The 23,562-nt window shown below is 41.4% G+C and overlaps 1 protein-coding gene across 3 annotated transcripts in view; it reads left to right on the plus strand.

Moving 5' to 3' along the window:
* The first annotated feature begins 3,637 nt into the window (after positions 1 to 3,637).
* Kat6a (lysine acetyltransferase 6A) overlaps positions 3,638 to 23,562 on the plus strand; it is a 120,804-nt gene continuing 100,879 nt past the window's right edge. Inside the window, exons 1-3 of one of the 3 annotated variants that reach the window (XM_048330434.1) lie at positions 3,638 to 3,771; positions 5,753 to 5,883; positions 6,138 to 7,036. In XM_048330434.1, the coding sequence (XP_048186391.1) occupies positions 6,437 to 7,036 (600 nt within the window). In that variant the 5' untranslated portion in view covers positions 3,638 to 3,771; positions 5,753 to 5,883; positions 6,138 to 6,436. Of the gene's footprint in view, positions 3,772 to 5,752; positions 5,884 to 6,137; positions 7,037 to 23,562 lie in introns of those variants that run through there. The other 2 variants (XM_048330435.1, XM_048330436.1) reach the window with 2 other exon arrangements.

Here is a 23,562-nt window from a genome sequence, read left to right on the forward strand (position 1 = left end):
ATATAAAAGTCCATGAGACACTTATCTCCAATCAAACACACACACACTCACACACACACACAAAACCAAACAAACCAACCTGGAATTGGATCTCTGGCTCAAGTGCCTAGGGAAAAATATTCAGGGCCAGAGCCCAGGCCAAGTTCAAACCCCAGGAACAGCACTAACAAATAAATTAATTAAATTAAAGAAATAAGTCCTGAAAGAAAAAGAGATACATTAAAAATAGATAAAAGATATCAAACTTTCAATGTGTGCTGTGACTCATACCTCTAATCTGTGCTAACTCAGGAGGCTGAGATCCAAGGGTCGTGATTTAAAGCCTGCCAGGGCAGGAAAGTCTGTGAGACTTTCTTAGCTTTAGGGTTAGTAGAGGCTAGGGGTCTATTAAGCTTAGTGACACCTCTAACAAGTTTATCTATTAGGAGAATGTTAGGTCAAGTACAAGATTTAAGGTAATTGACTAGTAACAATATTCAAACTCCATAATCACAATGGTCCAGTCAGCCAAAGTTACTCAGTCTGCAGGATCTTTAACATAGATGTGCTTCTTCAAGAATTTATAGTTCCGACTGAGTCAGTTCACAGACTTCTAAAGTCTCAGAAATCCCAGGGAAGTTGATAAAAAGGCTATCTCAGCTGGTAGAAAGAATTAACAGTGTAATCAAAATGATTTAATTCAAAAGAAGGCAAGAGGCTGGGGAGGTGGTCGTGCTTGCCTAGCAGTCATGAAGCCCTGGGTTTGATTCCTCAATGCCACATAATAAACAGAAAAGGCCGGAAATGGTGCTGTGGCTCGAGTGGTAGAGTGCTAGCCTTGAGCAAAAGAAGCTCAGGAACAGTGGTCAGGCCCTGAGTTCAAGCCCCAGAACAGAGAAAAGAAGACAAGAAAGAACATATGTTATAAAATAGATGAGCCAAAATATCAGGCATAAATTTAAATTTGCCAGTAATTTTATTAAGTGTAAATGGAGTAAAAACATGCTCTCTGAAACCAGGACAAAGCAGTCTTGGAATTTTAGGTTGACCTAAGCACTGCTTAAAATAATTATCGAGGACAATTGAGAAACAGATTTCTAGGGTAAAATATGGAAGGGGAGGTAATCTTTAGTGGCCCATGCTAGGGTTGAATCCGCTACAAGTAAACCAAAACAAAATCTAAGAAAGGAGTTAAGACAAACTGTGCTTTGGAGTTGCAGTTGTCTTTTAATTTGCAAAAAGATGAGGACTTCAATCTATTTTTCCTGTAGTATTTAGGAAGACCTCCAGAAAGTGCCAGTTGGTTTTGAAAATGCAAAGACTCTACAGAAGCTATTGGAAAGCTCCAGTGTGCTTTTATGTTGCAAATTGTTTTAAATTCTTGCTATTGTGTGCTTCAGCTCCTGTTTGGTCTTTCCTCCGGGATCCCCATGGCTAGTTTTCATCCAAATTATCCCAAAAGCAAACACAATTTGCTTCTGTATCATTTTTCTTTTGAACACTACAGCCTCTACTGTCACAAGGGTATTTCATTCTGTCACAGGAGTATTTCATTCGATAAATGTTTTATCTGTCCACTTTGGAAATAAGAAATTTGCTTTATTCTTTTGGGAATTTTGTCACTCCTCCACCAGTCTTTTCATTATATGTAAGCCCCTTTTTACTTGAGACTAGGTCCTTCTGATTCATCTAGGAAAGAAGATACCCTTTCTGATAGAATACCTACCTGTATTCACAAGAATACCTTGTGTCCACATGATGATTTCGTGTATCTCCTCACACCATGTCATCAGTATCAAAATATTTAGCTGACTGATCCTTCTTCCCCTTCTTCCTTCGTTTTTTGTTATTTATTGTTATTATTATTTTTTTTTTTTGGCAGTCCTGGGGCTTGGACTCGGGGCCTGAACACTGTCCCTGGCTTCTTTTTGCTCAAGGCTAGCATTCTACCACTTGAGCCACAGCGCCACTTCTGGACATTTTCTATATATGTGGTGCTGAGGAATCGAACCCAGGGCTTCCTTCATGTATGGGAGGCAAGCACTCTTGCTAGTGGCAATATTCCCAGCCCCGTTTTTTGTTTGTTTTCTTAATCTCAATTGCTTTACACTTGTCAAGTAGGTTATCTACCTACGTAAGGCAAGCCACCAGCTCCTTTTGCTTATTTTTACCCTCTCATGTTTTGCCCAAGTGGACCTGGACCATGATCCACCCATTTATGCTTCTCTTTTGTAGCTGGGATGACAGATACACACCACCTCTTTTCTGTTCAGATGAGGTTTTCGTCAACTTTTTGCCCAAGGAAACCCATGCAATCTCCACCTCCTAAGTTTTTAGGATTACAGTACCTGTCTAAACTTTTTTTTTTTTTTAAATGTTCCTTTTATTGGATGACATTGGTAACCTACCATATCATACAGAACATAGCATCTAAGGACTAGAATGGTTATGGGCTACAGAGATCGGGAAATTCTGGATTGAGGCGGTGTGAAGTGAGGCGGCAACTTTCCAAGTGGTTTACAAAATGTTCATTCACTAGAAGTGTACAATATTTTGTTAGACATTAGAGAGGCAAAAAGCACCATGCACATCTATCTGGGAACATATTTATCAAAGATATGGGTAAGAACAGCATAGTAAACTCCAAATCAATGGAGGCAAGTGCTCAATCCTACAGAAGCTCAGAAAAGTGAGTATCAGGTTTAAGGCCGCGGCGGAGTGGGAGGTCTTTTTCAAGACAAGAGTGTGTTGGGGAGGAGTGGAGGCCGGATGGGGGCACACAACAGAGCAAAGTCGGGGAGCAGGCGTTGGACCGGGGGGGGGGGTGGGTGGTAAGGGGGGGTTGGGAGGACAGTGCTTAGCACATACTGGGTGGTTTCGTTTGTTGCTGTTTTCCAGAACGAAGAAGAGAGTTGACTCAACCTCTCAGTTTCAAGATGAGAGACCAGACAAAAACGCGCGCCTGGCGGGCTCGGGCTGGCCGTGAGCGGGCGTGGATGGCCCGAGCGCCCCGGAGGCCCCTCTCCCGGGTGGGCGCCGGTGTCGCGGCGCGTCCCGGTCCCGGTCGAGGCGCTTTCCGTCACGGAGGCTCCAGTGAGGTCCGCCCGCTCCCACGGCGGCCGGGGAGGTGAGGGAGGGACCGCGGCAGACCGACACGGGCATCGAGTTCCGGCCTCGCCGCCCGCCCAAGCCGCCCGGGCTCCGGGCTCGCCAAGGGGGCTCCGGGGTGGGAGGCCCCGCGAACCGTAAACACCGGCGCCACCGGGAGCTCCGAGCTGTCTCGCGACCAGATCTCCGCGCCGCCCCGAGTCACCCCACCCAGGCGCCGGCCCGCGGTCCTCAGCGGCGTGCCTGGGGGCGGGGGCGCCCCTCCGGCCCGCGCCCGGCGTCGGCCTGACCTCCGCGCGTGAGAAAGGCCTCCAGCCTCGGCCACTCCGCCACCCGCTTTGGCTTTGGCCTTTTGTACCGGCCCCACGTGACCCCCGGCCCGCTCTTCCCTCCTAGGCCGCCCCGCCCTCCGGCCTTTCCCGGCGCTTGCTCGGCTCTTCCCGCTCTCGGCTGCCCTCCTCCGGAGCTCCCCCCTCCGCCCCTCGCCGCCCGCCCCGGCTGTTCCCGCTCCCTCCCCAGGCAGCCGTTCTCTCCCAACGCTCCCCTCCCCCCGCGGCTGTTCCGCCGCCTCGCCTCCCCTCCCCCCGGCTGGAGCTCACTGTCTCCAAGATGGCGGCCGTGTCAGTTTGGGGCATCTCCGCGGTCCAGCCCCGGGCCCCGGGCCCCCGGCTCTCTTCTCCCCCGGTAAGTAGCCGAGGAAACACCCCTGACTGTCCGCGGCCGTCGAGCCCGAGGCCGAGGCGCTCCAGGGCTCGCTCCGCCGTCCCGCAGGGTCGGCGGGCGGCTGCAGGCCCCGCCGCGGCCTGCGCCGCCTCCCGCTGTTCTGCGCCAGGCCTCGGGCTTGGGCGCCGCGGCCGCCCCCTCGCGCCCGGCCGGCGCCCGGCTCACCCGCCTCGGGCCCGCGCCGCCTCCAGCCCGGCGCTCGCGGCCCGCCGCCCCCGCCCTTGCCGACCAGCCGGGCTCTGGAAGCTCGCCGTGGCGGGCGGCAAGCGGCCAGGCCGCGGAGCCTCGGGCTGGCTGAACGGCGAGCCCGCTCTCCTTCGGGGGCGCGCCCACCGTCGGCCCCACCTGCGCCGGTCGCCCGGCCCGGTTCTCCGCGCTCCCGGCGCGCACTCTCCCGCGCCTGCTCGGGGCGGGGAGACCTGAGCGGGGCCTGCGGGGTGACAGGTTGGTGGGTGTTGTGGTGCGGAAGAGGCAGCACGTGTGGTGTTGTGTCTGTCGGGCTGTCAGCCCCGGCGCCGGGTCGGGAGGTGGCGGGCTGCCTGTCAGCCTTGGCCGCTCCGGACCGCGGCTGCCCCACCTGTCAAGCACCTCGGCCGCCGGCGAGTCCCCCCCTCCCCTCCTCCCGCCAGCCGGCCCCGAGGAGCTTGGGTTTTGGGGGAGCTGGAGACAGAGTGGCCGGGGCTCGGAACTCCACGTGATTTCATTGTTAACTTACTCTCGGGTTCTGTTTCCAAATGGAAACCGCGAAGCAGCCCATTGGCAAGCTGCGGGCTCGTGGCGTCCCGAGTTCTGAAAGTTTCTCGCGCTTTGAAAAGAGAGCGCGAAGACGCGTTCGGAGGTGGGCAGGCCCGGCGGGGGAGCCGGCCGGCCGGCCGGGCCTCCCAGCTGCGGGTGTGCTTCCTGGGAGGTTGCGGGCGAGCCCTGGCGCCTTCCTTCCGCAGTCCGGGACACCGGTGCGAGTCCCAGCCGGAGACCCAGCGAGGGGCTGTCAGTCACCGTGCACGCACCCCCGCGTCCTCACCCGGGACGGAGCTTCCCACACCCCTAGCTTCCCATCACTTTACGCCATGCCTGTGATACTCTTGATTCCTATCCTCTAGAGACCCTCACCCACGCGAAGCGCAGTTTTCTCAGGAGGTTTCTTTTTACTCAGCTAATTTTAAAGTAAATCTTGGCTTTGCTTTGAGTGTTTTGTTTTTAGTCTTTACTTTCTTACCAGAGGTACTAGTATTATCCCTTTCCTAATACCTACTAGGTTTTTTTTCTTGTGTAAAATGTCAAGGAATAGTTGCTAGGGGTCGTTTTTTCCCTAGCATTGCTTGTAATTAATGTAAATGCTCCACCGAATAATAGAAGTTCTTAAAAATAAACTTAGTTTTAGAGGCAAGGGAATAATTTAGGTTCGCAATCCATTATTTCAGTGATTAAGAATGCATGCTTACCAATTTTTTTCTGAGAAAATTTAACTTGAACCAGAGAGGCAATGTTTGTATATGCCTTTGTTTTATTATTAATGTTCACTTTGAGACTGCCAGCTTGAATTCTTTTTTATCAAATTCATTTCTCTCTTGTCCCACAAATAGTTTATACATTTTTTTCTGTATTATACGCTTGATATGTAGTATGTGTATTTAACCCCAATGATTCTTTTCTACTTTATCTATACATTGCTTGTAAGAAATTTTGTAGTTGTTTCTCCCCTCAGTATGTATGCTAGGTAAAATTAGCATGAAATTGAATTATTTTAAAAAGCACTTTCACACTGGGCTGTTCTCAATTTTTATTTCAACGAAAGTAATAATATTGTACTTCAGTTATGAATTTTTGTTGGTGATTCTTGTGTTTCCTGTTCTCTTAACCTGTGAAGTAATTATGATATTCTCAGTGTTTTTCCACCCTGGAGTTTTGAAAGATGAAGTATTCACTTTTACTTTCATTGCAGGATTCTTTCTACTAGTCTTCATACTTGTTGAAATGCTGAATAGTTTGTTGGGGAAAGATGTGGAGGAAGAGTTGAAATTCATAGACTGATGAGCAGAAATTTCCGAGGACAGAATAGCCAGCACCCTTCTGGTTAGTTGTAGCTTAAGATCATTTATAAAACATCCCATTTTGTTTCCTCGTTGTATCCTAAATACTCATTTCTCTCCCTCTTCCCCTTTTCTTTTTAAATGATTTAATATGTGATTCTGGAATGTTAATAGAAATGTGTTAAAAACTCTTTAAGAGGACTGCTCAACAAACACTTTAAAAGGGATGTTTCAACTTACATCTTATTTGAAGATATGTCTTGACAGAAATTTGACATTGTTTTAATTGTTTTTCAGGTATAAGATGTACAACTTATGCTCTGAAGTAGTGAGTGAGATTTATGGAATTCTTGCAACTTTTCTATGAAGAGTCTCGTGTAGTGCTATTGGGAAGTTTGAAGATATTTCAAATAAGCGGTTGGTTTGAAGTGGAAAGGCATTCGGTTTTGTGAAAGGAGGACTGACTCAGGCCAGAAAACTTGTATGCTATGGTGAACTGGTTACTAGCCTCCGAGGATCTTGTTTTCCATGGTGTGAAACTTACTCAGCATCAGGATAAGGGATAACGACTCTATGGATATACAGAATCCTTCACCATGGTAAAACTCGCTAACCCGCTGTATACGGAGTGGATTTTGGAGGCCATCAAAAAAGTGAAGAAGCAGAAACAGCGTCCTTCAGAAGAAAGGATATGTAATGCAGTGTCTTCATCCCATGGCTTAGATCGAAAAACTGTTTTAGAACAACTGGAATTGAGTGTTAAAGATGGAACAATTTTAAAAGTCTCAAATAAAGGACTCAATTCCTATAAAGATCCTGATAATCCAGGGCGAATAGCACTTCCTAAACCTCGAAACCATGGAAAATTGGATAATAAACAAAATGTGGATTGGAGTAAACTGATCAAACGGGCATTTGATGGCTTGGCAGAGTCCAGTGGCTCAACTTTAAAAAGCATTGAACGCTTTTTGAAAGGTCAGAAAGATGTGTCTGCATTATTTGGAGGCAGTTCTACCTCTGGCTTTCACCAGCAGTTACGATTGGCTATCAAACGTGCCGTTGGCCACGGCAGACTCCTTAAAGATGGACCGCTTTATAGGCTCAACACTAAAGCAACCAGTGCTGATGGGAAAGAGAGTTGTGAGTCTCTTTCCTGTTTACCTCCAGTATCACTGCTTCCACATGAAAAGGATAAGGTAAGAAATGGGTATACATCAGTGTTCGAAGAGCTGATGAGAATAGGATGGTACAAATTTATGTTTCTGGAAGTTATGTAGAAGTTGTGTTCAGGAACTTTTGTGAAGTGCTTCCTTCTGATTTTTTATTGATGAGTTCTAACTATGACAACTTAATAAATGTTAATCTGGTACTTTAAAATATCTGAAGCATATCAGCTTCAAGATATGGAATGTTGTTATATCCTCAAGACCATATTTAGCTTAGAATTAAAAATTCTGCTGGGTACTAGTGGCTCACACTTGTAATTCTAACTACACGGATCACAGTTCAAAGCCAACCAGGGCTGGAAAGTCTGTGAGATTCTTATCTCCAGTTAAACACACAAGCTGGAAGTGGAGCTGTGGCCTGCATAGTAGTAGAGTACTAGCCTTGAGCCAAAAATCTCAGGGTCAATGCCCAGGCCCTGAGTTCAAGCTTCAGATCCACCTCTAGCCCAAATAAACAAAATTGATTTAAAATTTTTAGGGTACCTAATTATTAGAAGTTGATGAGCTTCCAAATGCTGGGGACTTGAATTTGAAAGAAGTAGATTACTTAAGAATTTTCTTTTTTTCAAATTATCTTTAGACAGAAGTGAGACCAATTCTTATGACCTAATGCAGGTTACTAAGCAAATTTAGCAATTTTTATTTCTTGTTGTTTTATAGCTTTCTATCATGTGTTACTTTGAATAAGATGAAACTCTAAACTTAATTTATTTTTTATGCCAGTATTGGGGCTTGAACTGGGCCTAGGTGTTGTCCCTTAGCTTTTACTACTCAAGGCAGACATTCTATCATTTGAGTTACACCTCCACTTTGGCTTTTTGCTAATTAATGAGAGATTAAGGGTCTCAATGGATTTTTCTTTCTTTTTTTTTTCTTTCCCCCTCAGCTAGCTTTGAGTCTTGATCCTCAGATCTCAGCCTCCCAAGTAGGTAGAATTTACAAGCTGAACTATCAGCTTGTAACATAAACATTATTTGTGACCTCTATAGTTCAGTGGGCCAGGACATCTTCAAAGAACTAAAAATAGACTTATCCTATGATCTAGTTGATATCACTCTTGGGCCATCTACCTCAGAATATTGCAAGTCAGGAATACAGCAAGACATTTGCACACCCATTTGCTGCACTATGATAGCTAAGTTATGGAGTCAGTCCAGATTCCCTACAGTGGATGAGTGGATTAAGAAAATGTGGCACATATATACAGTGGGATTTATCAGAAAGATTAATGTCATATCTTTTGCAGGGAAGTGGATGGACTTAGAAAACGTTTATTAAGTGAAGTAAGTCAGGCTCAGACAAATACTGCATGTTTTCTCTCATGTGGAAACTATATCCGATATACAAACATGCATGACACAATATACAGGATTTATGCATATACACAAGTAAACTGACAGAATGATGGTACGCTTAGGGAACAAGTCCAGTGATGTAACTCCTGAAAAATTAACGAACTGTTTAACAAAACAAATACCAGGAAGGGGAAACACATTGGTGTGGCAGAGGGGCACTGAAGGAGAGGGCACATGAGCGGAGAATAAGAGTGAGCAAGTGCAGCCATTATATTCAATATATATTATGTAAAAGTTGAACTTGAGGGTAAAGACAGGAGGAGAACAAATGAGGGAGAACTATGGAAGGGGTGGTGACATTGATCAAGATAACCTCTGCATAACTACCTAGTAATATAAAAGTTTTGGAAAGTTGGGAGGTTTTATTTCATATTGTGTGGTACCTTCTCGTGTGTTATGTCTTCTTGTACAGTTTTAACAGTAAAGTTTGTCCCTTAGGTAGTTAGGGATAAAGAGAATTTTGTTAGGAAATATTTTTTAATGTTGATATAATATTTTACCTGTAAAATTATTTCTAATGCTTTGATTTTTCTTTGGAGAGTGGTAGTAGTGCTTTAAGTTATATCTTTAAATTGTTGCACACCTTTTCTTTGGTGAAATTTTTAGAAGTTTGTTTTAGGCTTCAATTTTTCCTGTCAACTTTGAAATACAAGGATAAATCTGAAAAATCTGAAATGCTTCCAACTTTGGCTCTTTTTGAGCCCCAGATTAATTCTCTGAAGCTTAAATTTTTTTTTTTTTTTTTGGTTGGTTGGTTATGGGGCATGAACTTTAGGGCCTGTGATCTGTTCCTGATCCCTTTTTGCTCAAGGCTTTGAGCCACAGCTCCACTTGGGGTTTTCTGATGGTTAATCAGAGATAGGAATCGCAGAGACTTTCCTGCCCAGGCTGGACTGTGATCCTATTGAGTAGCTAGGAACACAGGCATGAGCCACCAGTCCCCGGCTTAAATGAACATTTTAGAATCTTCTAGTTTTGGATCTTGGGAAATATTTCAAACTAGGAATGTTAAACGTCTAAAGTCTATACAGAGGTTTTTTTTTTAAACTCTGAAATCTGAAGACGGTCTTCAACTATTTTGGATAAGGCGTACTCAGCCTGTGTTATCTTTAAACTGATTTCTCATGGATTCATGAATTGATAGTGAATTCCATTCATAAAATGACTCATTATTGGGCGCTTTTTTTTTTTTTTTGCCAGTCCTGGGGCTTGGACTCAGGGCCTGAGCACTGTCCCTGGCTTCCTTTTGCTCAAGGCTAGCACTCTACTTCTTGAGTATTGGGCATTTTTGAAGAGTGTGTTATTCTGCTGCTTTTTTTTTTTTTTTTTTTGCCAGTCCTGGGCCTTGGACCCAGGGCCTGAGCACTGTCCCTGGCTAGCACTCTGCCACTTGAGCCATGGCGCCACTTCTGGCTGTTTTCTATATATGTGGCACTGGGGAATTGAACCCAAGGTTTCATGTATGTGAGGCAAGCACTCTTGCCACTAGGCCATATTCCCAGCCCATGAATAGTGTGTTAAAAAATAATTGGGTCAAGGCTGAAGTTAAATAAAAGATACTGGGATTTTTACAAATAAAACATACTTGGGGGGCTGGGGATATGGCCCAGTGGCAAGAGTGCTTGTCTCGTGTACATGAGGCCCTGGGTTCAATTCCCCAGCACCACATATGCAGAAAATGGCCAGAAGTTGCGCTGTGGCTCAAGTGGCAGAGTACTAGCCTTGAGCAAAAAGAAGCCAGGGACCGTGCTCAGGCTAAGCCCCAGGACTGGCCAAAAAAAACCCAAAACCCAAAAACCAAAAACATACTTGGATTGTTACAACTATTACCTAGTGATTGGCTAACTTCATGGAAACAGCAAATGATTTATAGTTAAATTCAGTGGCATACCCGTGAATTGAGTATATAAGTTCTTGTTAGAACACTTGGCTGTTTGCTTTTATAGTAACTTCCCTTGCTTGAATTAGATGATTCTGATGATAATGATTATTTTTGGTTCTAGGAATTGAACCTATTGTTTCATAATACATGAAGCATATCACTGAGCTATGTCTCGTGTGTGTGTGTGTGTGTGTGTGTGTGTGTGTGTGTGTGTTTATGTATGTACAAGTCTCAGGACTCAGGGCCTGGGTATTGTCCCTGAGCTTTTGTGCTCTAGACTTTTTGGTGAGTAATTGGAGAAAAGAGTCTCATGGACTTCTCTGTAGGGCTGACATTGAACCTTGAACCAGATCTCAAGAGTTTCTTGAGTAGCTGGGATTAAGGTGTGAGCCATAGGCACCTGTCCTTTTTTTTTTTTTTAATAGTATTTTTATTATCTTTTCCTTTTCTTTTTTTGCTGGTCCTGAGGCTTGAACCCTGGGCATGAATACTATACCTGAGCTTTTGTGCTCAAGGGTAATGCTACCACTTGATCTGCAGCACCACTTTCAGCTTTGTGGTTAATTGTAGGTAAGTCTCACAGACTTTGCCCTGACTAGCTTTGAACCATGATCCTCAGGCAGATCTCAGCATCATGAGTAGCTTGGCTTACAGGTGTAAACATTCAATAAATCAGTTTACAAACACAATGCATCTTGAGCGTTGTCACCTTTTCATCATTTTTCTCTGTCTTCTCAACACAATCCCCCCCTCAATGTTTTTTAAATTTCATAGGGTATGCATTGAGAATTGACTGCATTTCCCCCCTCCCCCATTTGTTTATCCCTTTCCAACCACACACCTTTCAAGTGCCATTTTCTTGGTATTGATTTTATTTTCTAAGAAATTACAGTTTGAATTCTTGCAAATCCCACACATCTATATACACTTGAATATAACCCCGTATGTGTTTACTTGCACATTTATAAATTAGTTCCAGCTTCCATATATAAGAAAAAACATAACTTACTTCACTTAACATAATTTTTTTCTAGGTCTACCCATTTCTTTGTAAATGATGGATGAATAAACTTGCATTGTATATATAAACCACATTTTCTTGATCCACTCATCCATTGAGTGGCATCTGGGCTGTTTCTATACCTTGCCTAGCTCTAGATATTTTAATTAAAAAATACTAGTCTTACTATGGTGGCTGAGATTTGAGATGGAGGTTCTAAGCCAGCCAGGGAAGAAAAGTCTGTGAGACTTATCTCCAATTCAGCAGCAAAAAATCAGAAGTGGAAGTTTGGCTCAAGTGGTAGGGATCCAACTTTCAAGCCTCATTTCTGGCATACACACACTCACACACACACACACACACACACAATTAGCTATACATAAAAAGTCAGTTGTATGTATTTGAAAAAGTCAATTTAGTGCAATATGGAGTAACTCCCCAAGTTCTAGAACTCTAAGCTTTTATTTTTAGAAGAAAGCTGGTAAAGACCATTTATTTTGCAGCTGAGCCAAGGACCTTCGCTGAGGCCATTGCATAGCACTCTGAGTTTTTTTTTTTTAAAGATTTAATTCAGTAGAGATATGCTGGTTTGCTTTGGTTAGAAATACCTGTTTGCTGTGTATCTCTAATATATAGTGTTGTTGAACTGAAGTAACTAAATTTGGAGTGTATATTTGGGAAGATTGAGTTTATTTGAGTAGACTTCTCTGTGTTCTGATTTCATTGGGAAATTGATTTATAAGAAATTAGCATTGACAAAATCTGTTCAGTATTTTTAAATAGTCTTATTTTCAGTAGCACATTTCCAGAGTGACTTTCCCCTACTACGTGAAAATCCCAAGTTCAGAACCATAATCCAATAAACTCTAAAATGAAGAATTGTTTCTTTGCTGAACAGATTATATATCTACTTCTAATTTTATTTTAATTACATTCATTTCTTTCCTTGAAACTACCCAATCAACTGGTGCAGGATTGATTGGCTTGCTGTTCTGAACCTAGGTAACAGCTAGCCAGTTGGCTTGTACAGATAATCCCTGACTTATGGTTTGACTTACAGTTTTCCTACTTGTACAGTGAATGTCACAAAAGCTATCTACAGTAGGGTGAACTTTGAATTTTTATCTTTTCCTGGGCTCTTGTGATGTTGGGCAGAGGTATTAAGCCCCAGCTTCCAAGAAATTGGGAGGGAAACAACTGATATTCTACTGTGCACTGTGTTGCTGAGATGTGATTCTAAGTAGGTAGAATATATTGAATGCATTTTTAATTTTATATTTTATGAAAAATAATGAATTCTCCCGTAGCGCTAAGCCATATATGAAAAATGTGCTTCAAAATACTTAGATCACCAGTCTCAATACCTTACTTCAAGTGTTTTTTAGAAAACAGTCATAGAAATTTACTCTGATAAACTTTCTAGAGCAGAGGTAGGGAACAAGAGGATTTTTATTAGGGCCTAGCTATCCCATTTGGTATGGAACATGAAGTGGCAGTGGGACATTTATGTGTATTAATAATTTTGTATTACCTGAAGAACCCACAAGGCAGGTGCTCTACCACATGAGCCAAGTTTCAAACCCTCAGTATTTTTTTATTTTTATTTTTTTTGCCAGTCCTGGGCCTTGGACTCAGGGCCTGAGCACTGTCCCTGGCTTCTCTTTGCTCAAGGATAGCACTCTGCTTCTTGAGTCACAGCGCCACTTCTGGCCATTTTCTATATATGTGGTGCTGGGAAATTGAACCCAGGGAGTCAGGCACTTTTGCCACTAGGCCATATTCCCAGCCCAACCCTCAGTATTTTTAACAAGGCATTTTCTTCTTTTTGGGGGGAGAGGGTGGGTTGGTCATGAGGTTTGACCTCAGGGCCTGGGTACTATCCCTGAGCTCTTTTGCCAGTGCTCTACCACTTTGAGCCATAGCACTACTTCCTAACAAGGCATTTTCAATTTATAATGCTTGCCATAGGCTAACTGGGAAGGAATCCTATCATGAATGGAAGTGCATCTTTATATATTGTTTTTTCCTATATATTCATACCTATGATTAAATTTGGTTTATAAATAGGTATAAGAGATGAACAATATTTAACAATAAAATGCAACAATTATAACATGTAATAAGTTACTTAAAATTATGAATTTTTTATTCTGTAAAATCCCTATAATAATTTTGGGTCCTGATTGATGGAAAGATAACTGAAACTGCAGATTAGGGTGGATCAGTAACTAACATTGCTATGAACTTGTAATGAAGGTAGATATTGATGTTTTGTGGATAAAGAAACTGAGGCATAAAAGATGTACATTGCCCAATCATGTATTATATCCTAGCACAGCTTAGATTTGAACCCAGAATCTAGCTCCAGAGTCTTTGCAATAGTTACATGAGAACACATTTTAGAGGCTATAATGTCACTACATTTAAGAACAGGATTATGAATGTTCTTAGTGCTAAGAACTTCATAGAATGTCTTAATTCTTAATTGTAAAAGGATGTATTTTTTTCTCCTTTCATGTTCATATCCCTTATTTTCTTTTTCCTATAGTGGGACAAATTTCAAAATGGGACATTAATAAGAACCAGAGGTTATTAAATATTAATGAGAACCAAAGGTTATTAGGTAGTTTTGTATATCTAAGGTCCATTAAAAAAGTAAGTTCTATCTACAGAACCTTTTGTTTCCTTTTTCTTTTTTTTTCTGATAGATTGAACACAGAGCCTCACCCTTGCTAGGCAAGTACTCCATAGTTGAACCGTGCTTTATCCTTTTATCTCATTTCTTAATAATAATATCTAACATCTGTTGTTGCTAATTTTCAACTCAGTTGTCTTTAAAGCTTTCTCATGACTAGTGTGGGGATTGGTTGTATGGCTGTAGCAGAGTTGTTTTTTTTTTTTGTGTTTTTGTTATTGTTTGTTTTCTTTTACCTGTCCTAAGGCTTGAACTCAGGGCCTGAGAGCTATCCCTGAGCCTCTTTGTGCTCAAGGCTAGTGCCCTACCACTTGAGCCACAGTACCACTTCCAGCTTTTTCTGAGTAGTTTATTGTAGATAACAGTCTCAAGAAAGTTTTTGCTCAGGCTGGCTTTGAACCATGATCCTCAGATCTTAGCCTACTGAATAGCTAGGATTACAAGCATGACCCACTGGTGCCCTGCTCTAGCAGAGTATTTTCATTTAGGATAAATGTTGCTTTTCTTGAATTGTGGGATGTGGGTATAGTAGATAATATATACCTGGCTTATGTAGAAATTTCCCGCTAATAATTTTTTTTTTTGGAAATGGAGATATTACTTACTGTAAGATAATTTATTTACTTCATTTATTCATTATTTTTTCAGTAAACATTTGAATGCCTACTATAAATAGTGTATTTAAAGTTAGGTCCTGTGGGGGATTAAGGCAGACTGAATAGAGATAAGAAATTTATTTCTTGCAAACTGTTTTTAGTTTATAAAGTACTACTAGTAAGACATTCATATTTTTCTTTTCTGTTTTTCAATTTGTTCATATTTTTTGGCAGTTTTGGGGTCTTATATTTTTATTCATTTTTTAAAAATTTATTTTTTTGCTTATGTGGTACCAAGGAATTGAACCCAGGGCCTCATGTATGCTAGGTACTCTACCACTAAGCCACATTCCCAGCCCAGACACTCATATTTTTCACAACAATTAATCTTTGAGAAGTAACTAACTGTTTCTTGGATGAAGCTATAATATTACTTGAGTAATTCTGCTTTATCCTTTTAAGAATAATATCTGTTCTTACTAATTTTCAATTCAGTTGTCATTAAAGTTCCGACATGGGAATTGGTGCATGACTATAGCAGAGTTTTTTCTTTCTTTCTTTTTTTTTTTTTTTTAACTGATCCTGTGCCTGGCAGTTTGCTTGTTTTGTTTTTTACCAGTCCTGGGGCTTGAACTCAGGGCCTGAGCACTATCCCTGGCTTCTTTTTGCTCAAGGCTAGCACTCTACCACTTGAGCTACAGTGCTACTTCTGGCTTTTTCTATATATGTGGTGCTGAGGAATCGAACCCAGGGCTTCGTGTACACAGGGCAAGCACTCTACCATATTCCCATGGGCCTGGGAGTTGTCACTGGAATTTGTACTTTGCATTCATAGAAGTAAATAAGTTTTAGTAGGAACTTAACTTACATTTTTAAGGTAAAGTAACTGTTTAGGATGGGATATGTTTTCAAGTTAGTGAGAATGAAGAATGATTACATTTTTTATTTTAGCTGTTTGGAAATGGTCTTTATAATAAAATTCTTTCATGTTTTATGCTTGGAATAGTGGTTTTACATAAAATAATTTATGAATGTAAGTTTGGTAATTTCAATTTATTTATATTTTATTGGTTTAAATTTCAGTCTCATATCTACTGGTAACAGTATTTTATGAGAAAGGCAATGACTGGTAGTTTTCTATGCTATTATATTCAGGGATATGTGGACTGCTTGGTATGATGGCTCACTTAAAATAACAAAAAATCTTCTAAAAGCAAAATACTACAAAAAATAGTGGTACAGTAACATGGATAACAGATTTTGTGTTGTTACCAAGTTTGAAGTGAATTGATTTCAGTTTTTTACATACTACATGGCAATTATCATTAATACTGTGTTTTGATGACTCCATAAAAATTTATCACTAACAAGTCATTGAAGTGCATTAATCATAAATGTGGTTAGGGCCAGACACTGGTGGCTCACACCTGTAATGCCAGCTATTCAGGAGTCTTAAGATCTGAGGTCTGCAGTTCAAAACCAGCCTGGGCAGGAAAGTCTTGAGACTCCTATCTCCAATTAAACACCAGAAAACAGGAAGTAGAGTTGTGGCTTAAAGTAGTAGAGTGTTAAGCCTTGAGCAGAAAAGCTCAGGGACAGTGCCTAGGCCCTGAGTTCAAGCCTCATAACTGACAAAAAAAAAATGTGATTAGGAATGGGCTTTGTCTAAGCAGAATTGTTCTTTTAAACATATAAATTTTAGTTGGGCGCTCCTGTGGCTCATGCCTATATTCCTAACTACTCAGGAGGCTAAGATCTGGGGATTGTGTTTCAAAGTCAGCTCTGGCAGGAAAGTCTGTGAGACTTATATTTCCAGTAAACTACTGAAAAGCTGGAAATGGGAGCTGTGGCTTAAGTGGTAGAGCACCTCTAGCCTTGAGAACAAAAGCTCAGGGACAGCACTCAGGCCCTAAGTTCAAGCCCAGGATTGGTATCTCCCTCCAAAAAAAAAAAAAAAAGAAAGACATTTGAAGCTTACTGGAGTGATGCATGCTTATAATTCAACACTTGGGAGACTGAGACATAGGATCATAGTTGCAAGGCCAGCTTTGGTTACATATGGAGACCCTATCACAAAAACCAACCATTCGACTAACCTAACCAACCAATGGCAATAAAGCCCCTAGACATTTTAAAACAATTTAGGCAGATAAATATTTGTAATAAGATTTTGGGTAAATGTGAAATGTAATTAACTATATGGAATATTTTGGTCTCCTGTTAGCCTCTGAGTGCAGTCATTTGGGGTAGTTTGCTGTCCTGAAAGAAAAGTAGAGCTTTTAAAGATTGGGATACCCATTATTAATGATATCTTCCTGCTAATGTGCCCTACCTAGCTGGTCATCATATATTTAATTACTAGCACTCACTCTTTCTTGGCTACTTTTTGAATTACATTGATGAGCTGGGTATGGTGACTTAGTAACTCTATAATCCTAGCTACTTGTGAGTTGGAGATCAGGAGGATGGTGGTTTGAGATCAGCTTGGACAAAAAAAAATTGAGAGACCCCCCCTTTTGATCAATAAAAGCTAGACATATGTGTACCTGTCATTCCAGCTATCCAAGAAGTGTAAATAAGGGGATTATAGGTCAGGTTGTCTCAGGTATAACATGAAGAACTAAACTAAAAAATATCCAAAGCAAAACTGATGGGGTCATGGCTCAAATAATAGAGTATCTACTAATAAGCTCAAGGTTCAGTACTGGGGAAAAAAAAGCCGGTAATCAACGAGGAGGATAAGGCAGGAGACCAGCCTGGGCTACACCTTTAAGGGCTGGGAATATGCCCTAGTGGCAAGAGTGCTTGCCTCGTATACATGAAGCCCTAGGTTTGATTCCCCAGCACCACATATATAGAAAACGCCAGAAGTGGCGCTGTGGCTCAAGTGGCCGAGTGCTAGCCTTGAGCAAAAAGAAGCCAGGGACAGTGCTCAGGCCCTGAGTTCAAGGCCCAGTACTGGCAAAAAAAAAAAAAAAAGAAATTGAGGGCCGGGGCACTGTCACTTAAGCTTCTTCACTCAAAACTGGTGCTCTACCACTTGAATCATAGTCTCACAGACTTTCCTGCCCAAGCTGGCTTCGAACTGTGATCCTCAGATCTCAGCCTCCTGAGTAGCTAGTATGACAGGTCTGAGCTACCAGCACCCTGCTTTTTCTGTTTTCTTACAACTTGCCTTGATGCCTGGCCATCAGCGCCTGTCATCTAAGTTGGACATTAATTTGGGCGCCCTCAGGGATGGGTTTCCTAGTATCTTTCAGGATGCTGTTGGTATACTAATGTTTTAATTGCTGGTACTCAGCAGTAATTTTCTCCCCAGTTCATCATCATTTTGTATTTTTTTTTTTTTGGCCAGTCCTGGGCCTTGGACTCAGGGCCTGAGCACTGTCCCTGGCTTCTTCCCGCTCAAGGCTAGCACTCTGCCACTTGAGCCACAGCGCCGCTTCTGGCCGTTTTCTGTATATGTGGTGCTGGGGAATCGAACCTAGGGCCTCGTGTATCCGAGGCAGGCACTCTTGCCACTAGGCTATATCCCCAGCCCATCATTTTGTATTTTGTATCTCTTGATATCCTTCCCACCTTGTAGCATTATGTGCAGTTGGCTCTTAGGTATGCAGGATTTCATGTTCCTGTCAGGGCCATGATTGTATGAAGTCCTCACATTCCCTTCTAGTTATGTCTCATTATTCATGCCAATTCCATGGTTTCACCTACTTTCTCTTTCCCAAAAGCTACACTTGCATCTGTACCCCACACTATCTCTGTCACCCAGTTTACCATTTTCAACATCAGTCCACAAGCTGTTTTTTCCCAAAGAGATTTGTAGCATGAATGAGAAGTCTTTCTGGGGGATTGAGGTGTCTAGCTTAGAAGTGGGGAGCATTCTCAGCTGCTTCCACCCATTTTCCTCCTGTTGAGCTTTGCTCCTGCCTCTCTTTATGCATTTCTAGGGCATTTTACATCTCTTACAGTTCCTCAACCTAGAATTAGATCTATTTTACTACCTTGTTAGACTGGAAGCTTCTGGAGGTCAAGGATCACCAAAAGATACTATGACTTTAAGAAGAGCTAAATGGTAACTGATTTGAATAAATGTAGTTTTTAATTTGTATTCCTATGAGGGAAGCTGCCTGGAGGTAGTCTAGTATCCAATAAATTATAGATATGAACAGTTGATTGGATGTCAAGTTTTTGGAGGCAGATAACAGGGATAAGAAATCACTGGCAGGGCTGGGAATATGGCCTAGTGGCAAGAATGCTTGCCTCGTATACATGAAGCCCTAGGTTCAATTCCCCAGCATATAGAAAAGGCCAGAAGTGGCACTGTGGCTCAAGAGGTAGAGTGCTAGCCTTGAGCAAAAAGAAGCCAGGAACAGTGCTCAGGCTGTGAGTCCAAGCCCCAGGACTGGCAAAAAAATAAAATAAAAGACCTACACTTCTAGGGCTGGGAATATGGCCTAGTGGCAAGAGTGCTTGCCTCGTATACATGAAGCCCTGGGTTCGATTCCCCAGCACCACATATATAGAAAATGGCCAGAGGTGGCACTGTAGCTCAAGTGGCAGAGAGCTAGCCTTAAGCAAAAAAAGAAGCCAGGAACAGTGTTCAAGGCCCTGAGTTCAAGGCCAGGACTGGTGCCAAAAAAAAGAAAAAAAAAAAGAAAAAAAGAAATCACTGGCAGATTTGTGGTTCTTCACTCCTGGTTGAGTATTTAGCCATTTCTTTCTGACTGTAGCAAATATATCAAGCATTTTGTTTCTGTGCAGAATACTTTTCTTTATATACACCAGTCTTTCCCTAGCCTCTCAGTTGAGACCCATACTAACTAGAAGTGAGTCATCTGCTTCTGTGCTTTGTGACCTTGTATCTAGTCTCCAGCCATGTCCTGTTCTGCTTCTGTCTTTCTAACTTGCCTCTTTACTTACATGATTCAGTAGCCTCTATGCTTCATTTTTTTCTCTTCTTACTTCGGTTCATTTTATACACAGTATTAGATTTACTTGACTGAAACATCTCTGACCATGTATGTGTAATGGTATCCTATTAGACAGTAAGCTCCTTGGGGGTAGAGTCTGTGTCAGAGTCCTCTGTTGCCCCCCTTCCCCCAGCACCTCCTAATATTTCGTGAATGAAAAAATGATGAAATAAGGAGAAATTAACCAAGGCATGACTTTGCACAGATTGCTTCAGATTAGATATGTAGAGGATATAACCACCTTGGCCTCTCTTGTTTTTCTTTGCCCTCATTTATAGAGTGAGAATGTCAACAGTTGCTTGCAGAAATATATTAGGAGCTAGTATTTCTTAAGGGTTAAGATCGTACTGGGAACTATTATAAATACTCTGATACTTTGTCGTTAAAGTTTCAAAAGAAAGCTACATGGTTAAATTTTTACAATATAATAGTTGTTCAATGTTTAATAATACAAATTTTCATTCTTCAGTAATACAGCTTTTCATTATGGCATCTCACTACAAATCAAATAGGAAGTGAATGTAAAGAAATACAATATCCATTAAAATATCCTCTTGTCCTTGCTGCCTACTTTTATTGAGTTTATCTTGGACATATTGACTAGTTCTTTTCTTTCTCATTAGTCTTACATGAATGCTGTAAAAGCAAACATATAATAGTAGCTATTCAAGAAATCTGGCCAAGCAGGGTTTTGTAAGAATCTTTTTGACTTATTTTGCTGTCTACAAATAGTTGTACAAGAGTGTTTTAATTGAATATTGAACGCGTTCATTTATGTATATAATGTATTTTTAATAAAAGTCACCATTTCCATCATTTGGCCCCTGCCTACCTCTTCCTCTACCTGTTGCATTAAGTTTACTAGTTCCATTTTCATGTATGTACATTGAGTATTAGGACTGTATTGACCCACCATTCTTCTTTCCATTTATCTAGGCCCTCCTCCATTCACTCCCATTCACTCATGTTTCAGCTTTATTTTTGTTAATTTTGTTATTTTTGTTAATTGTTCCAAGGGATTCTTGGACATCTTTTAGATAATTTTTCTTTTCCTTCCTCCTCCTCCTCCTCCTCCTCCTCCTCCTCCTCCTCCTCCTCCTCCTCCTCCTCCTCCTCCTCCTCCTCCTCCTCCTCCTCCTCCTCCCTCCTCCCTCCTCCCTCCTCCCTCCTCCCTCCTCCCTCCTTCCCCCTCCCTCCTCCCCCCTCCCCCCTCCTCCCCTCCTCCACCTCCTCCTCCCCCTCCTGGCTAGTACTCTCTCACTTGAGCCACAGCTCCACTTCTGGCTTTTTGCTGATTAATTGGAGATAAAGGTCTCACTTGACTGATAATTTAAAATTTTGAGGAGAGCTAGGTACTGGTGGCTCATACCTGTACTGCCAGGTACTTAGGAGGCTGAGATATGAGGATTGTGGTTCAAAGCCAGATCAGGTAGGAAAGTCCATGAGACTCCTTATCTCCAATTAACCAGCAAAAATCCTGGACATGGAGCTGTGGTAGAGTGCTAGCCTTGAGCAAAAGAGTTCAGGGACAGCACCTAGGCCCTGAGTTCAAGCTCCACATTGACTCCCTCTCCTCCCCTCCACACTGGTGGGGGGGTGGTGTGGGGTGGTCAGAAAAAATTTATACACTGACTTGGTTCTTAGCTATGTGAGAAGACTGAATTTGGGTGTCAAGTGTTCTGTTTGAAGTAGAATTTGAATTTTTTTCTCTACTAAGTCAGAGAGTATTAAAATTACAATAATAACTACTTTTCTAGCTTGCATTGAACTATTTTAAGGAAACATATTTATATATAGGAATTTGGAGCTCCATTCTGGTAACATTGTTTACCAGTTGGCTACTTGGGTGGAGTCATTTGACAAAAGATCTTAGCAAATGAGTTACGATTACTAGCAACTTCACCTTTCTGCTTGTCCTAGTTGGAGCAGGATTAGGTCTCATTCAGCTGCCGGTACCCAGGAAAAATAAAGGCTGTTCCTTGTTCCTTCTGGTTTTGTTTTTTTTTCCTTTGACAGGAAAGTCATAGTTCTCAACAGATGGCTTTCATCAGCCCTGTGTGTAACTCTGTAAACCTTACACAGCCAAAGAATTGCTTTCAACTTTATTACAGAACAGGTGAAGAAGTAATTTGTAATATGGCACTATTTTGTAAAGGACTGAAATTAAACACAGATTACAGTAATATAGCATTTAGAGCTGTTGAGATGTTGTTTGGGGTCAAATAGTTTGTAATTATCTGCAGTGGGAAAAATAAGAAAAATGAATTTTGCTCTAGTATTGAGGCATATTTCATAGTTGTTTCAAAGTATAGAGAAATCCTTAGGGGAAAAAAGTGGAATCTTTTGTAGTCTTGTAGAATTTTGAGCTATTAATTTTGGATCACAGGAGTTCTACTCTTCACAAATGAGGAAATTGAGAGCCAAAGATTTAAGTGTCTTGTCCAGAGTTACACAGCAACTAGACATATATCCGGGAAATTTCATGCCTCTCTTGGTTTTGTGAACGTTTCATTATGCTGTTGTACTGCTTTATACTGTTAGTACTATAACAATGCCTGTGACACAGTGTACTTAGAACTTCCTCCTTAATGGAAAATATAGAAGAAGCCTGGGCTAGAGAATTTTGGTGGTTTTGTAAACCACAGACATAAAAATCTGCTTATTTCAGTGTTTCAGAAAAGCTATACACTCTTGATAGAGAGCTTTTTTTAAATTAATGGTCCAAATTAGAGGAATCATGAAGTTTTAGAAAAATGTTTTCACCTAGATATTAGGACATTTCTATTCTTCATCCATTTCCAATTTTGTGAGTTGTCTACAGATGTCTTTGCTTTGATGACTAATTTTTTTATCTTAATTCCTGATCTATCTTCTGAACTTTGGACTTGTTTATCTCACTGTGTAGGGGGTTTTTTCCTCTGTCACTTCACATGGTCATATTGACCCAGATGGAATCTCACTTGCCCTCTCTTCTTATTGTTGAAAGAAGTAAAACTTGGCATTGGTTTCCAAATTGTATGTCTTTTCGATTTAGTTCTAGTCTATCCGCTGTCTTTTTTCTTATGCCTTCTAAACATTTCTGTTAATAAGTTTTATTTCCATTTCAGCTACTACTCTCTTAGAGTAACCTCTCAGCATTTCTCTTCTGACTTTCTTCAGCAGCTTCACTGATTTGCCTTTCTGCCTCCAGTATCATCTCCCTCCAGTCCACACTGTTACCCAGAAGGCACTTACTAAAAGTGATTAGCATGCATTCACCAGTATCCTACTTTTTTAATGCCAGTACTTGAGAGATTGAGGCAGAAGGATCATGGGTTAGAGGCCAGCCTGATTACATGGCAAATGTAAGATCAATCTGAAATATATATGGTAATATTGAGGGTCCAGTGTCAAGAGAAAAGAAAAGATACAGGCTCAAAGCTCTGACCATGTGGATTTGTATCTGCAGTAAGATGTTAGTCAATTTGCTTCATCTTTCTTTGACACTTACCCTTCTATAAAATGGAAATAATAATATGCTTATTTTATAAAGTTGTGGAGGCTTACTGTATCAGTGCTAATAGGACTTTTTGTAGTGATAAGAATATTTTATATCTTTGCTTTCCTTTCTTTGTAGGAGCCAAAGGGAGAATATATAGCATTTAAACTCTTGACAAGTGACTAGTGGACTGAAGAAAAGTTTTTCTTTTAATTGTAATTCCGTTGAAATAGTCACATATTCTTAGAATAGTGGGAAAGTGTAAATGTTAGCTATTATTGCCAGCTTTCTAAAATTAAAGTTACTCTTTGCTTAAAATCCTCTTGAGCCTAATTCTTTGGTATAGCATGTATGATTTGTAACCCTGTCCCCAGAATTGCTCCAAATCATCTACTACTATTTCATGTGCCATCTGTGTCCCCATATATGAGATTATTCTCTAAGTAAAAACTAGGCTCAAGAATTTGAAATTCAGGCAAGTTGTTGGCACAATTTTATTTTATTTTATATTTTAAAT

This window comes from Perognathus longimembris, chromosome 21 (assembly GCF_023159225.1).
Source record: "Perognathus longimembris pacificus isolate PPM17 chromosome 21, ASM2315922v1, whole genome shotgun sequence".
Classification (NCBI taxonomy): domain Eukaryota; kingdom Metazoa; phylum Chordata; class Mammalia; order Rodentia; family Heteromyidae; genus Perognathus; species Perognathus longimembris.